The 16,717-nt window shown below is 38.4% G+C and overlaps 1 protein-coding gene across 2 annotated transcripts in view; it reads right to left on the reverse strand.

The window, feature by feature from the left end:
* The window catches only part of THOC2 (THO complex subunit 2), a 119,867-nt gene that overhangs the window by 83,749 nt on the left and 19,401 nt on the right, over window positions 1–16,717 (reverse strand). For both annotated transcript variants that reach the window (XM_006115394.5, XM_014569712.4), the window contains exons 4-7: window positions 11,463–11,514; window positions 8,796–8,866; window positions 6,057–6,178; window positions 4,453–4,586 (exon numbers count right to left, since the gene is read on the reverse strand). In XM_006115394.5, coding sequence (XP_006115456.4) covers window positions 4,453–4,586; window positions 6,057–6,178; window positions 8,796–8,866; window positions 11,463–11,514 — 379 coding nt within the window. The remainder of the gene's footprint in view (window positions 1–4,452; window positions 4,587–6,056; window positions 6,179–8,795; window positions 8,867–11,462; window positions 11,515–16,717) is intronic.

Raw genomic sequence — 16,717 nt, forward strand, 5'->3', positions numbered from 1 at the left:
ACTAAATATACTTGGTTAGCTCTTTGGGTAAAAGCCTAAAGATGAGGGAAATCATGAGCAAAGAATCAATTACAGAGGAAGTAAAATATGTTGAAAGGACACTCATTATAAAATATCAGTTTCTCTCACTCCCGCTCTCCACATCAGGTTTGCAGCTACTTCTAGCTCATACTTTATAATGAAAGATGAGGATTACAAAACTGAGGAAACTGTTGTTAGAAATGTCCAAAGACAGAATTCAAGTTAAATTAACTGTTTCAGTGGTATAATTTTCCACTCTTAATACTGCTGAGTTATCACACTCGAACTCCTTGAGTGATATCCTAGTAAGAAGAGATGCAAACTAGCACCTTTATACATACGTTAGGAATGTCTAACAGACATTACATAAAACCAGAGTGGATAAATATCATTTTTTTTAATTTTTAAAAAACACAGATTTTTTTTAATTTAAATTGGATTTTTTATTTTTTTAAATCCGTGCAATATTAAATTTCTCGTGTAAAAATAAGTTACTACTATATCCTATCACAAACACACTACACATACACTTACAGGCTTATAAAAATGAATTAATGACTCTAGTCTGTCCAGCCTAACTATTAGCTCTTCCTTCTTGAACATCCTGGGCTTCCAAAGTCTGTTTCTCAACAGACCAAAAAGCAACATGTGCAAAGGAAGACACAGGCTGGATAGGATTGTTTTTGTTCTGTGCTTATATGATGGTGTACCTTTACCAAGCACAGTAGAGGAGTTAGTTCAGACACTGTCTTAAAGACAGAGAGAGACAATATATAGCAAAGGACGAAGGCAGACTAGGAAAAAAAACCCAGTGGAGTGGAAAGAAAAAAGGAAAACATTATTAAGCACACGGATTCCTATATTCCCCTCACACTTTTGCCACAGGAAACTGTCATGGCTTTTGGGCTAAAGGGAGACCCTATTTGGGAATATTTTGAAGAAATGTGTTCCCTTGGAAAAAAAGGAAAACGTGCCAAGTGTAAGCAGTGCAAGAAGATGATGCAGGGCCTAACTGAAAAAATGAAACATCATAAGGAAAACTGCTTATTGGGAGAAAATGGTGCAAACGAAGGATATTGCTGATTAGTAACTTAAATAATTCACTTTGCAATGCATCATTCTTTAAGACTCTCTCTATGCCTTTTAGCGTAAGTGTTATTTGACAAATTCCCAAGCTGTTTGTTTTGTTGAATGTTGCTAGCAAAAAAAAAGTTTAGTTTAGCTAATATTTATGGTTTGTTTAACTAGTTAACTAGGTTTAGAATCTTTCACTCAAGTATACAGTACAGAAAGCTGCAGTAAGAGAAATATAGTTTTGCCAGTTGCCACTGAGTGCCATTTTCTTATTTTATGTTATACAATACGTCCCTTATTTTGGAACACCCTGGCCACAGACCATAATGGTGATGCCGTAAGTCTATTTCCTATTGCACTTCAGCATAACTCAGATTTTCTAAAGGAATTCCATTCTGTACTTTTTTTTTTTTTTTTTTTTTTAAAGGGAAAACACTACAGACGTGCCAGTGAGTTCAATGGGGCTTATTCCAAAATTAAGTACACTCTAAGCACAGTCAGTCTTAGCTCTTTTGGTAACTTGATTTAAATCAACAATTTTTTTTGTTGGTCATTTAAATCACCTTAATTTAAATCAATCCACCGAACGCAACCCTTTGCTCCAGGGGAATAAAAGGAGTCAGAAGATTATGCGGTATGGAGTCAATACCTGTACAGACTTCCAGGTGAAACAGAGATGTGATGTCAGCTTAAAACAGGAATTTTCAAACTTTTGTATCGGGGACTGCTTTCAAGCCTCTGAGTGAAACCCTCTTCATAAATTAAAAAACACATTTTTATATTAAACATTATTATAAATGATGGAGGTGTAGCACAGTTTGGAGGTGAAGGCTAAGAGCTCACCACATTCATTTAATAACCTCACACCCCCTGAGGGTTATGAACCCCAGTTTGAGAACCCCTTAATGATTCTAAAAATACAGGCTTGCAAAGGCACAAGCAATTTTAAGTATGGTTCATTCAATAATCCAGACTCTGTCTCCATTTTACTCTTGCCTGCTTACTTATAATATTAAAACCAAGTATAAGTTTTTTCCTATTTTTAACAAAATTGCTACTCTGAAACAGTCAATTATGTAGGGTTGTAGCCTGCAAAATGTGATGCATTATATGTATATACAACAACTACATATAATCAATTTTCGTCTCAAATTTGGAAGGCCAATTTGTAAGCCGTCTCTAAAAAAAGCAACACACACACACACACACACGAGCAGATTAAGGTTTTTTTTTTTTAAATCTAACTTTGGCTCCCATTTTGGCACTCTTTTGCCAAGTTCAAATGAGTACCAATAACATTTACTGATTTTCATTTAATTTGAGAAATAACCCTTTCCTTTGAGTTTTGCTTTTTAGACTGAGGCTACGTCTACATACCTTCCCTCTTCCGCACAAGCCTATGCAAATGAAGCGTGGATTAGCATACTGCCATGCTTCATCTTCATAATTAATTAGGAGCCATTTTGCACTTCATTTGCATAGGCTTGTGCAGAAGAGGGAAGCTGTGTAGATGTAGCCTAGCTGAATAGCCATTTATTCCTCTGGGTATTTAATAAAAAAAGGCACCAGTAAATCACTATGCTCCCACCAATTTAAAACTCCATTATTAAATCTCAGTCCAAAACAAATAATTTGTGGAGAACCACATGTAGAGCTTGGTTGATAACTTCAGCACCACAAGTACATTGAAATATGTAGCATTATAAAATAAAATAAACACTATCACAGAAACTCTCCCAAAAAATGCTTCTGCCTTCAGAACCAAAATTTTTGGTGGCCACAAAATAGAGCCACCAATTCTTGCTGGTGACTGCACTGACACTTTTTCCTAAAATATTTAATTAACTTTAGAAAAAACAAATTAATATGCACATGTACATTCAAATCATTGTAATTTACGTAGGGTTTTTTTGCAGACTCAGTAATGAAAATGCTTGGAAATGTGATATGTCTATATTTGTTAATATCACTTTTCTCAGGACACTTAGTAGCTACATGAAAGTAGCTGTGAAATAGGATAAATGATATTAACAAACATATATGTATCACTTTTTACAACCTGGTAAGTCTGCTGTGAAAATATGAAACTTGCATTTTTGTTAATATCACTTTTTTCAGCAAGCCCCGAGACAAAATTAAGTCCTGGATAGGAAGTTCAGAGGGGGAGACAGCAGAGGCCAAACGCAATGGTTGGGGTGAATATGGGGCCTGGAGAGGCAGCAGAGCGCCCAAGGGGATCAGGAAAACAAGAGGGTTCGGAGAGATAGGGGAGAGGGTGAATGCAGGGCAAGGGTAGCAACGTGAGCCAAGGATGAAGGCGGTTGGTTTTGAGCTCTATCACAGTGCAGCCAGAGCCCAGAGCAGGAGCTACTTGGCTGGAGCTAGGATTTGGCGGTCGTTGCCATGGGTCAATATCCAATATCAGAACCAAGAGCAGGGGCTGCATGGCCGGAGTTGGCCACTTAGCTAGACCCTGGAGCTAGGTACTGAAGCCCAGAGCCAGATGGCAGAGCCAGGGGTCAGTGCGTGGCTCCCACTACCACATGGCTGGAACTTGGGACCAGAGCCTGCTGCCATGTGACTAGGTCTGGGCTACGAGTCCAAAACCCCATGGCTGTAAGTTGGGGTAACATGGTTGGAGCCAATGCTTAGCATCTGCCACTGCACAACCAGAGCGAGGGGTCAGCACCCAAAGCCCCACAATCAGAGCCCAGTACTACACAGCCATGGCTGGGGATTGGCATCTGGGGCCAGTACTCACCACATGGGACTCAGCATTTGCCTCTGTGGCAGTGTAGAACAAGAGCCAAAAGCCTCGCAGCTAGAGCCCAGGGGCCAGCATCTGCCACCTGACAGCCAGAGGCCAAGGCCACCTCCCTGGAATTGGGGGTCAGTACGAATGCACCCCCCCCCACCTGCAGCTGGAGACGGGGGCCCTGTGACTAGGACCCTGATATCCCATCACTGGAACCCACTACCCAACTACCCTAAGGCTCAAGCATAGAAACCTATTAACCCCCCTCCCTACCTGGTGGGTTAAGAACTCAATTTATTTCTGCAGCATTGTGTCCCACATGTCTCCAGGGGCACTGAAAAGCAGCACATCCAAGAGCAACAGGGAGGAAAATGCTTTGCCATCTCCTTCCTCTTCTTTCCCATCACTGTTTGGAGGCCATTATGGCTGCATAAAAAGCTCCTTGTGGCTGCATTTGAGAAATTCTGCCCTAGTACCATTAATCTGCTGTCTCTTCTCCAAAAGGCATCAAAAACATTGTCCAGAGTGGCTCTCTACAGAAGCAACTCAAGGTGACTATATCTGAAAATAATTACTTATATTCACTTCAATAAATTCCTTACCTATTAAAGATTTGATATTTTCTAGGATTAAATCACTAGTGATATTGCCAGATAAATCTTGCCCCAGTTCAGCAATCAGCTTTGCATAACCTTCATTCTCTTCTCTTAATAAGTTAAATTTCTGTTGTTTATAACTGTAATTAGATAAATAGAAATTAAACACTATAAAATGAGATGCACAGCTCAGCACAAAATAGCTATTTATATTAGTAAAATTTATACAGGTTAAATATTTTAAAAATATTCAACTTAATTACCAAGTTTGGATACAAGTTTATTAATTAATGGTTTAATTTTCAACCATTAGGCAAACTACAGAATTCAGACAATAAGCATCATTTCAAATACTGTCTAAAGACCCTATTTTCTGAGATGCTGAGCACAGGTCCCAAACCAACTAAAACATCAAGCTGACATTTAACTTTAAGCGTGTGATTAAGTACTTTTAAAGCAATAGGCTTATTATGCTTTTTAACTAAGCTTGTTTCTAACTTTTTGTTTGGATAGGGTCAGAATATCAGCACACTGCATGATTGAGCTTTGGGGATCTATACTAATCTTAATTACTACATAGACACTGAAAATGAAACAGGAAACATGCAGACACAGAGCCACTGCTCTACATTCCAAAGACCAAAAAACATTGCATTAAATAGTTTAGGGAAATATCAAAAGTCTATGCTAAACACTGTGTCTACACTGGCATCTTTCATTATTAAAAAATGCCTTTTGGTGACAAAACAGTGAGAGCATTTATAATGCAATGAGACTTTAGTAGTCTTCCACTAGAATCCCACAATGCCAGCCCTGATGGCTGTGCTCAATGTTTTGTGATTTAGGCTGCGGCGAAGGCCTGCGTCCATCCACTTTCAAAGCTCCAGAAAGAATCTGACAGCTGTGAGCGAGCTACTCTGTTTGGGAAACAAATAACTGAAATACTCTTGATCTGCCCTGCTAGGAACACAGTGGCAGGCAGACTGCTGCTGTAGGGGAGGGCTGGAGAAACTGCTGTGCTTCTTTGACACTCCTCAGCATGGGGAGCTCACTGGACTACAAGGGAATTCCAAGAAGCACGGGTATCAGCTCTGTCTGCCTTCCCATAACACTGCCTTGTGTGATGCTTACTCAACATTGCTTTGTTCTATCCTCAACAGGGTGCTAGCAGTGTGGCCATGAAATATCGACAATGGGAGGCAGAAAAACTGTTATGAACTATTCTCACTTTTGTCAACTTTTGCATGTCGACAGCACTTTCATTGCCAAACCTTCCTAGTGTAGACACAGCCTAAGTCAGACTTGTAAGTAATTTATTTTTAAGTATTTTGCATGTTAACATTTTCTACTAATGAAAGCTTAAATATTTGAAAGTATGGGAGCAAATATATATTTACAAATTTCATACAGATTTGAAAAATATAAAAATGACAAAAATGTTTTACCACCAGGGAGGAATTTAAGCACCAAAAAAAAAAAAATCACTTTAAAAAAAATCAAATATTCATAAAATTTCAACACAAAACAACTTTGAAAATATATACATTATAAAAAGCTATATTTGATTACATTAACCTGAACCCCCCCAAAATATACCAATACACACTTACAAAAGTTTTGTCTTGATTTTAACAGATTTCTGATTGAACTGCTGAGACTGCTTGATGAGCCCTAATGATTCCAGTGTTTCTGGATCCAGACGCTCCTTTAGGACAGTGTCTGAAACAAGGTACTGCACAAAACAAGAATGCAACATACATGTCACATATGTGAACTGATAAGTCTATTAAACTAAATAGCATATGACCTTCACCATGGCTTATCTATGTATGTATTTTAACAGTGAAAATAAAGATAATGAAAATACAAAACATATCATACAAACTCGGTTTCAAAAAGAATAATTGCGTGCAACCAAGAAGCTACAATTGTGCAAATGATTTCTACAATTCTCCACTGACGACTCTTTAGTTTGCAATGTGTAGCACCATAGTGTTTTCTTTTTTAGTGTGATTTACCCTTTTACTTCCCTACTTGAAGCATGAGCAGCACTTCAAGATGATGTGCAAAGCTATCTTGTTACAATGATGAAGTGATGGGATCTGCTGCTTGCAGTCCCATGCAAGACATTCAGTGCTTCTAGAGGCACTTTGACTAACAAAACAAAAACGTTACACATTGCAACCAGGAATGTGAATGTATAACCGTTTAAAAGGTTAACCAAAAAGCCTGGGCTTATCAGTTAACATTCACAGTTACATGCAGGCTCCTGCTCTGCTCCTGGAGTGCCGGCTGCCACCCCACCCTGCTGCTTCTGTATCAGAGTCAGCATCACAGAGTGGCAGCCAGCTCCATGGGAGCGGAGCTGCAGGCAAGAGCCAGTACATGCCGAGAGCCAGAGTACAAGCTGGCTTCCAGTGTGCACCAGCTCCCGGGGAGCTGGCTGCTGCTACAAGTGTATGTAACTGCTGAGTTTTTCAGCAGTTACACGGTTACACAATTTCTTACCTTTTAACATCCCTAGCTGCAAGGTTGCTTAATATTATCAAGTGATTCTCCAATGCAAACTCTAATACAATTGCATCAGTGGACAACACAAAAATCATATTGGTAGCAAACACAAAGGAAGACCAGATTGATCTGCAAAGGGATATGGAGATAAAAGAATATTTTGGGATGCAAGCAATAAGGTGACATTTTACACTAGAAATGCTCCTAAAAGGAAAAATATGGTCTCTCAAACCCTTAAAATTCTAGTAAAATGAGAGACTGGAATCCAAACTTCGATCCAAATTTAGTTGCTGGCATTCATTGTCATAATGACAAAACCAGAAATTAATATATCCAAACACTGGGGAAAGGTCACTTTCAAACTCAAAATAAAATATTTGTAGAATGAGCTTGTTATAATATTGAAATACAATTCAATGCTCAGACAAGGAAACACTTTAGGGAAAAAAAGCCAGTTCAAGCCATCATATAAAAATAATGATATTTTCCTTTAGTCTTTAACACTGGCTATGATAAGATGCTGGACAAGAATTGCAGACTCTGTCCTCTGTCACGCCAGTTCCCATTAAGGGAAGTAAACTGGAGTTAGCAAGAGAAAACATGTCCCTAATTGGAGAAGCAGGGGCAGATGCCTGGGGCTACATAAAAGGCTGGGAGGAAGGAAGCAGGGAAAAGAGAACAGAAGAAAAGCGACAGCACTTCTCTCCTACATGCAGACATCAGAATCCAAGCTTTGTATGATGAAAAGGCGGTGGGATCACAGCCTATAAATAAATGGCATGAGTGGTTACTGAGCCCAAGGGTCTCCAAATGTCTTTGCCAGCAAAGCAGGGCAGGAGGATCCTGCTATACTCACCTGACAAAACTCTGTTAACTAACCAAACACTGTATTTGAAATAGATATTGGAAGGAAGGTGTCTATGAGAGGACTGACAGCTTAAGAAATGGTCCAAAATATGAAAGACAGTGACTATTATGGATATTTTCAGCTGTGAAGTAATGGGAGTCCAGCCAGTGGTTACTGGGGCTTGATATTTTGACAGCTAATAAAAATTCAACAAAAACTTCAACACAATACACATTTTAAATAACAATATCTTACACAAACTAAAACTAACTCACAACATAACAAAAAACTTCTCTTTAAGCAAATAAGGCACATGACAGTGCAAAATGGCAATTTCACATAACTAAAAACCTTCTAATATTTATAAGAAAAACAGGCTTCAATTACATTTAGTTCATTACAGCAGATTTTAGAATTTCACATCTCACTTGTTCACTAAATCAGGATTATAAAAATTTTGAGATACACGATTTGTCTAATTCTTTCGTCCATGATCTTAATTTTGTGGGAAAGAATTAATCAATGAAAAAGAAGTAAATTGGAGGAAGAATATACACTGATACAACCCAAACTATTTTGCCTAAAACAACTGACTAGTCATTCTGGGCAATTATAATGCAACTAGTTAAAGTAATTATGTTTTTATAACACTAGATAATAAAGAACCACAGGACTTGCCATATGTGATAAGATAACCAGCTTGTCTAGTCTGTTATTCTGTTTTATATCATACTAAAACACCTTTTGACTACAAAGATGAAAATAATTTTGTAGTTATTCTCTTGACACTAGAAACACTAGATTTGAAATACAACATATACTAATTTTTTCTTGCATAATGAATAATAATTTAAAAATAAACTTAATGAGATCCTACATTACATTCATTTTTTCCCTAAAAATATCTGGTGAATGATGAAGATTTCAATTTTCGTATCATATTTTGACATGGAAGGTTTTGCTACACAGCAAGCATATAACTGCAACTTACCAAACAGGCTAACACCAGTTGCGTAAAATGATCTCTCTTGCTTTTTTCTTCTAAACAACTTGTTTCAATATCTGAAGTAAAGGAATATGGGGAAGAGGAAAATGAGACATTAGAGGTCAGAGACATCTCTTTTTGGTTTCTCTCTGATTTCTATAAGCAGCAAAGAAGCCCTCCCCCCCTTTTTTGTGATGAATCCTGGTAAAAAAAATCTGTTTGCGTAGATTTTTTTGTGTAATCTCACATTTGAGATTCAGTTATGCTTCACATTCTAATTCTGTGCCTACTCTAACCATTAATTAACACTTGGCTTACTGTAACATTTACTGCATGATTACATTGATAAAAATAATTCACATACTGCACAGCTACAGAGCCAGCTGTTAACATTGGTGGCACAAATGCAGGAGGCAAGAATGAATAACAAGAGAATCCTCTTGTTCCTCTTGTCTGCCCTTCTCTCTGAGTGAAGGCCAATCATAACGTTTTGCTCAAAGTTACAAATGCTTCAGAATTACCAACAACCTCCGTTCCTGAGATGTTCATAATTCTGAAGTTCTACTGTACTCTGTACAGCAGCAATGGCAACCTAGGCTACTGAGTGGGCTGCAAGATTGTCATAACCAAGGCAGTCTCCCTGGATAGGATAGTTTTACTAACTTTCCTTATATATCTAGAACTTACAGGGTGTACCGAATGAGCCACAGCAGTGCTTTTATTGAATACAGAGGGAGCAAATGGCTCTCAGAGTCAATATTGTGTGCTATCAGAATGCACCTCTCTTCAAGTGTCCTTGCTTTACATGTCACCTCAGTTATACTGATAGGAAAAAACCTATGTAGGCAGAAACCAGAGGAACCTGACAACTCAGTCTGTAGGCAATAGGGATGTGAATGGTTAACTAGTTAACCGGTGGGCTGAAGTCTGCCAGCAATGGGCCCAACACAGTACGCTGCGGGTAGGGGCACTCCAATCTGGCTCCGGAGCAGCACCCTCTTGAGGTAGGTCTGCCCCAGTGCTCCGCTGGTGAGGGTACCCCAGCCCAGCCGGAGCAGCCCCAGCATGCTGCAGCTCTCACCTATGGTGGGACCAGTCCAGCACATTGTGGGGCAAGGGCGCTCCAACCCAGCATTCCATGGGAAGAGGTGTTCTAACCCAGCTGGAGCAGCCCCTACCGGAGGCGGAGGGATAGCTCCAGTCTGCCCACGGCAGCTCCCCATCCACCCTGTTTAAGCAGTTAACCAATTAAACATAGCATTTAACTAGTTAACTGATTAAACAGGATTTTATGTTCCTAGTAGGCAACTGTAAAAAAAAAAAAAAAAAGTTTCAAGGGCCACACACAGAACCTTAATGGGCATGTGGCTGACAGGCTGAAGTTTGCCCATCACTGCTATACAATACATTCTCTCTGCCTGAAACTGGTAAAAAGCTATGTTCCCCTTATGTCACTGGTCTACCCTCCCTGTACTTTATCTCTGCATTCTTTCTTTCTGCTGTTACAGTCAGCTGCCGGAGCAGTTACATGAGAGAGCCGTTGAGGTAGTTAATCAGGTCCTACAGAAGTGCTCAGCCCTCTACACAGTAACCACGAAACAATTCCTGTTCAGAATAGTTTAGATTCCCTTTATTCATCAAGACAGGGTACAGTAGGGAAAGAACCCCTACAAGAAAATGTAAAGACAAAAACAATGGGAAAATGGAGAGAGAACAGAAATGAGGAGAAAATGCCAATGAGGTGCTGCCAGACTGCCCACCCACTCACAAGGGCTTTAAACTTAGCATCTCAAATCTACTGCCATAATCTGTTGAGTTCAATTTGATAAAAAGTCTGGACTGAATATTCATTCAGAAGACTGCCTTAACATTGTGATCTTTCTAATACTACCTAGATATATTTTACTCTTCTTACACATGCTTAATTCCCACAGAGATAAAACATCAGAAATGCATCCTCAGTGTTTCTTAATTCACATTTTTTACTTTTCTTCCTAGGACACAATCTTAGATTCATGTGTGCTGTCACCTCCAAAGTGTATTAGGCTAGCAGTATCAGCAAGATTCAAAAGGACAAAAACCACTCTGATTAAATTCAGTGTTTGATATGTTGTCTTTAAAAAACTGGCAAGTGGATTGTAGACCTAAGAAAATTGAGAACCATTGCACTGTAGTGTTTGAAGGCAGCTCAGCATTTCCACCGTCAAATGAAGAATATCTCTAAATTTAGCAGTTTGTAATATATCCAAGGCTAAAATCATGGCAATACTAAGTTTGGTACCAAATACTTATCCTACAGAAGTTACTTTAAAAAAAAACTAAATACATTAACACTAATGGCAGAAACTTAAATTCTGCTAGTTCTAGTGAGCTACATAATAGTCCACTTGTAACTAGCATCAATTTCCTTGATTTTTAAATAACATAAATATAGCTTGGTAAGGCAAAAGAAGTGTTTTTACTATGCATATACTCATTTATATAAAAGGCAAAAGCAAAAACCATGAATTGTATTAGTTTATAATGCACTTTACATTACTGAAACTACAAACATTCAAATACATTTCAAATGTTATTTTATATAACATTTTGGAATTTCAAGATTTTGGTGACAGAACCCCCACTTCTTCTCCACTAAGCTGTGGCAGTGATGAAAAGAAGAAAGAAACTTACCCAATATGCAGAAGACATCAGCAAGGATGGAGGACATGTCATCCCGAAATTCCTAACAAAACAAAAACACAGTAAATATAGGAACACCACAATGTGCAGTTAGAATGTTTTTGTCTATGAAGAAATAGTTCCTTGACAGAAATCTCAAATTAGATCCTCTAACACTACTCTTGTTAAATCAATGAACAGAAGTGGTAGGATATGCCTGATGAATTTGATAAAATGTAAGAAAATATTAATACAAAATAAACCATTATCAAGTTAGTTAAAAGGACCTAAAAGAAAACTCTAAAAAAAATCTCAGTGACGGTTAAACCCATGTCTGAGGGTATGGTGTAAATTTTAAGAAGTGCACTGAATTACCAATGTTATTATTAAAGGCTGACAAGGCACGCCTATTTTAAGTTCCTGTTTTCGTATGCTTCTATTACTCTGTTTTAGAATTAAGTTTTCTTTATTTACTCTCAAACTCAAAGATACTTTTTTGGGTGCATTAAGATTCAATTAACCTGTTTTGGGTTCTTTTTATTATAATACAAGGTGGTAATGCACATCAAATAGAAAGACGTAAGGATATTCATCAGGATATTTCTGCCTGATCATACTGAAGAATATTGCAAGCCAGCTAACTTTGACAAAGTTTAGATTAATGATCAAATTAAAAATTTTAAGCATGTCTGCATTAGCAGTACATTCATTTTCCTAAATATCTCAAGTGTATAGTTCAAAGCACAGCCAGTTGTATTTATTTGTATAATTATCCAAAAAATATGTAGTCACAAAAGTCCTGACATTTGCACTTGCAAAATCCCAACCTTAATATTGTTTTTAATTTAAATTTACATATTAAAACTTACATTTCATAAAAGTTAAAATGACTAAACATTGCTTAACAACAGCAATGGTTGCTGTTGCAGAAATGATGAAAATAAGAGGTAGCCTATCAGAGGGACAAATAGCAGTCAAGTATCTTAAGTCAAGTCAATGCAGGTACCCTTAATTGTTATTTGAGCCTTTGAATATCCCCCTTAATTTACAAAATGGCTTTATGTAACAAATCAAAATGACACCATATATTTTTTATCCAAATACTAACACCCAATATTTCCAGAACTAGGGGTTCCTGTTTCACCTGAGGATAAGTCTATTGAAAAGACAATACCATATAAATCAGGGTAGGTAAAAATATTAAACAGTCAATTGTTTTAATTAAAACAAAGTTATTTTTAAAAAGAAAAATTTATTTCAATTTGAAATTGAGAATTTATTTTAATTACTATATTTACTTAAATCTATTATATCAGTTACATAAAAATAATATTAAAGTGCATGTTTGCTATCATCAGAAATTAAAGATATTCAAACTACTGAAATCATGAAGTTATTGGGGTAGCATGTAACATGGTTCTCAACCATCAACTCATCTAGATATTTGTCTAGCTTTGATAGAATCATAGAATACTAGGACTGGAAGGGACCACGAGAGGTCATGGAGTCCAGTCCCCTGCCCTCATGGCAGGACCAAGTACTGTCTAGACCATCCCTGATAGACATTTATCTAACCTACTCTTAAATATCTCCACAGATGGAGACTCCACAACCTCCCTGGGCAGTGTGTAACCACTTTGACAGTTAGGAATTTTTTCCTAACGTCCAACCTAAACCTCCCTTGCTGCAGTTTAAGCCCGTTGCTTCTTGTTCTATTCTCAGAGGCCAAGATGAACAAGTTTTCTCCCTCCTCCTTATGACACCCTTTTAGATACCTGAAAACTGCAATCATGTCCCCCCCTCAATCTTCTCTTTTCCAAACTAAACAAACCTAATTCTTTCACCCTTCCTTCATAGGTCATGTTCTCTAGACCTTTAATCATTCTTGCTGCTCTTCTCCAGACCCTCTCCAATTTCTCCACATCTTTTTTGAAATGCGGTGCCCAGAACTGGACACAATACTCCAACAGAGGCCTAACTAGTGCAGAATAGAGTGGAAGAATGACTTCACCTGTGTTGCTCACAACACACCTGTTAATGCATCCCAGAATCATGTTTGCTTTTTTTGCAACAGCATCACACTGTTGACTCATATTTAGCTTGTGGTCCACTATAACCCCTAGATCCCTTCTGCCGTACTCTATCCCAGACAGTCGCTTCTCATTCTGTATGCGTGACACTGATTGTTCCTTCCTAAGTGGAACACTTTGCATTTCTCTTTATTAAACTTCATCCTGTTTACCTCAGATCATTTCTCCAATTTGTCCACATCATTTTGAATTATGACCCTATCCTCCAAATCAGTTGCAACCCCTCCCAGCTTGGTATCATCTGCAAACTTAATAAGCATACTTTCAATGCCAATATCTAAATCGTTGATGAAGATATTGAACAGAACCGGTCCCAAAACAGACCCCTGCAGAGCCCCACTTGTTATACCTTTCCAGCAGGATTCAGAACCATTAATAACTACTCTCTGAGTATGGTTATCCAGCCAGTTATGCACCCCCCTTATAGTAGCCACATCTAAGTTGTATTTGCCTAGTTTATTGATAAGAATATCATGTGAGACCGTATCAAATGCATTACTAAAGTCTACATATACCACGTCCACCGCTTCTCCCTTAGCCACAAGACTCGCTATCCTATCAAAGAAAGCTATCAGATTGGTTTGACATGATTTGTTCTTTATAAATCCATGCTGGCTGTTTCCTATCACCTTACCACCTTCCAAGTGTTTGCAGATGATTTCCTTAATTACTTGCTCCATTATCTTCCCTGGCACAGAAGTTAAACTAACTGGTCTGTATTTTTCTCGGTTATTCTTCTTTCCCTTTTTATAGATGGGCACTATATTTGCCCTTTTCCAGTCTTCTGGAATCTCTCGTGTCTCCCATGATTTTCCAAAGATGATAGTTAGAGGCTCAGATACCTCCTCTATCAGCTCCTTGAGTATTCTAGGATGCATTTCATCAGGCCTTGGTGACTTGCAGGCTTCTAACCTTTCTAAGTGATTTTTAACTTGATCTTTTTTTATTTTATCTTCTAAACCTCCTCCCTTCCCACTAGCATTAACTATGTTAGGTATTCCTTCATCAAACTTCTCGGTGAAGACCAAAACAAAGAAGTCAATAAACATCTTTGCCATTTCCAGGTTTCCTGTTACTGTTTCTCCATCCTCGCTGACCAGTGGGCCTACCTGTCCTTAGTCTTCCTATTGCTTCTCATGTATTTATAAAAAGTCTTGTTGTTTCCCTTTATTCCTGTAGCTAGTTTGAGCTCATTTTGTGCCTTTGCCTTTCTAATCTTTCCCCTGCATTCCTGTGTTGTCTGCCTATATTCATCCTTTGTAATTTGTCCTAATTTCCATTTTTTATATGACTCCTTTTTATTTTTAGATCTCGTGGTTAAGCCAGGGCAGTCTTTTGCCATATTTTCTATCTTTCCTGTGCAGCGGAATAGCTTGCTTTTGGGCCCTTAGCAATGTCCCTTTGAAAAACTGCCAACTCTCCTCAGTTGTTTTTCCCCTCAGTCTTGATTCCCATGGGACCTTACCCATCAGCTCTCTGAGCTTACCAAAATCTGCCTTCCTGAAATCCACTGTCTCTATTTTGCTATTCTCCCTTCTACCTTTCCTTAGAATTGTGAACTCTATGATTTCCCGATCACTTTCACCCAAGTTGTCTTCCACTTTCAAATTCTCAATCAGTTCCTCCCTATTTGTTAAAATCAAATCTAGAACAGCTTCCCCTGGTAGCTTTTTCAACGTTTTGAAATAAAAAGTTGTCACCGATGCAGTCCAAGAACTTATTGGATAGTCTGTATCCCGCTGTGTTAGTGTCCCAACATATATCTGGATAGTTAAAGTCCCCCATCACCACCAAATCTTGGGCTTTGGATGATTTTGTTACTTTACAACAAGCTACATAAAAAATACTAATGCAGTCAGTACAAACTAAAATTTCATACGACGACTTGTATACACTGCTCTATACACTGAAATATAAGTATAATATTTATATCCAAATTCATTTATTTTATAACTATCTGGTACAAATGAGAAAGTAGGCAATTGTTCAGTATTAGTGTGCTGTGACACTTTTGTGTTTTTGTCTGATTTTGTAAGCAAGCAGTTTGTAAGTGAGGTGGAAGTTGGTACACATCAAATCAGATTCCTGAAAATGGTACTGTAGTCTGGAAAGGTTGAGAGCCACTGTCCTCCAAATGCCACTGGATAAGCACCTAAGAACCAGAACTTATTGAAGTGCTAAATACACCTATGAAAGCAATAGCCCAGGGTTGGCCAAGCTATTAAACAAAGAGTGCCGAAACAGTGGCAAAAAAAATGCAAAGAGCTGCACCAAAATTGTTGAGGAAAAAAAAGGACACTGCCCCTTTAAAAACTGCAGGCAGGTTTTTTGGCCACATCAGGCTCCCGTCGGCCGATGCCATCTTGCCAGAGCCATTTTGCAGTGCCAGACTGCTCCCCTGCCCCTGGTGAGTTGGAGCCGGGACCCGATTTCAGGGGCACGTGGGGCTGCTTCGCAAGCCACGGGGGAGGTGAATGGTGGCTGCCCCAGCCAGTGGGGCCAAGTGCCACATGCAGGGTGGCTGCTCCTGTGACCGTTCTCCTCCCTCTCTACTCGGTGGGAGCCTCCCCCTGGCCTCCAGCTGCTCCCAGCCAGTAGGTATACACATTATTATTATGCATTATTAAGAGCAGAGGAAAATATGAATGTGCAGAATGTGTGAACACTGTCAGACCTATTAGTACTGGCTCTTTAATTCTGGTACAACTAAGGAAAAAAGTTTGGACTGCAGAATACTCTTTAACAAGTATTAGCAACTAATTTATTCTTTTTTTAAAGTGTGTGTGTGTGTGTATATGCAGCAGTTTTTCATATTCTTGTTAACCATCATGTCCCTCCTCCTTTGGTTTGCCTGATATACCATGATTTGGTCCCTGATTTGCCTGATATACCATGGGCTAAAATTACCATAATGAATATGCAAACTTTGCAGTGCCGGTGCACCAATGGTTTTTTGAGTTTTCCGGTCCACAGTATAAAAAAGGTTGGGAACCACTGATTTAAATGAAGCATGTACATATCCATTTTATTTTTCAAAAAATAAAAATTGAGATAAGGGCTTGAGCAACACCAGGTAAATCTTCTAGTTCTTATAAACTGAAGGACATGGTGACCAGAATAAAATCAGTTCAGTTCACTGACTACCAAAATAATGCTTCATTTGTTAATAAATGTTAG

The sequence above is a fragment of the Pelodiscus sinensis genome, chromosome 13 (assembly GCF_052426305.1).
Source record: "Pelodiscus sinensis isolate ZL-2025 chromosome 13, ASM5242630v1, whole genome shotgun sequence".
Classification (NCBI taxonomy): domain Eukaryota; kingdom Metazoa; phylum Chordata; order Testudines; family Trionychidae; genus Pelodiscus; species Pelodiscus sinensis.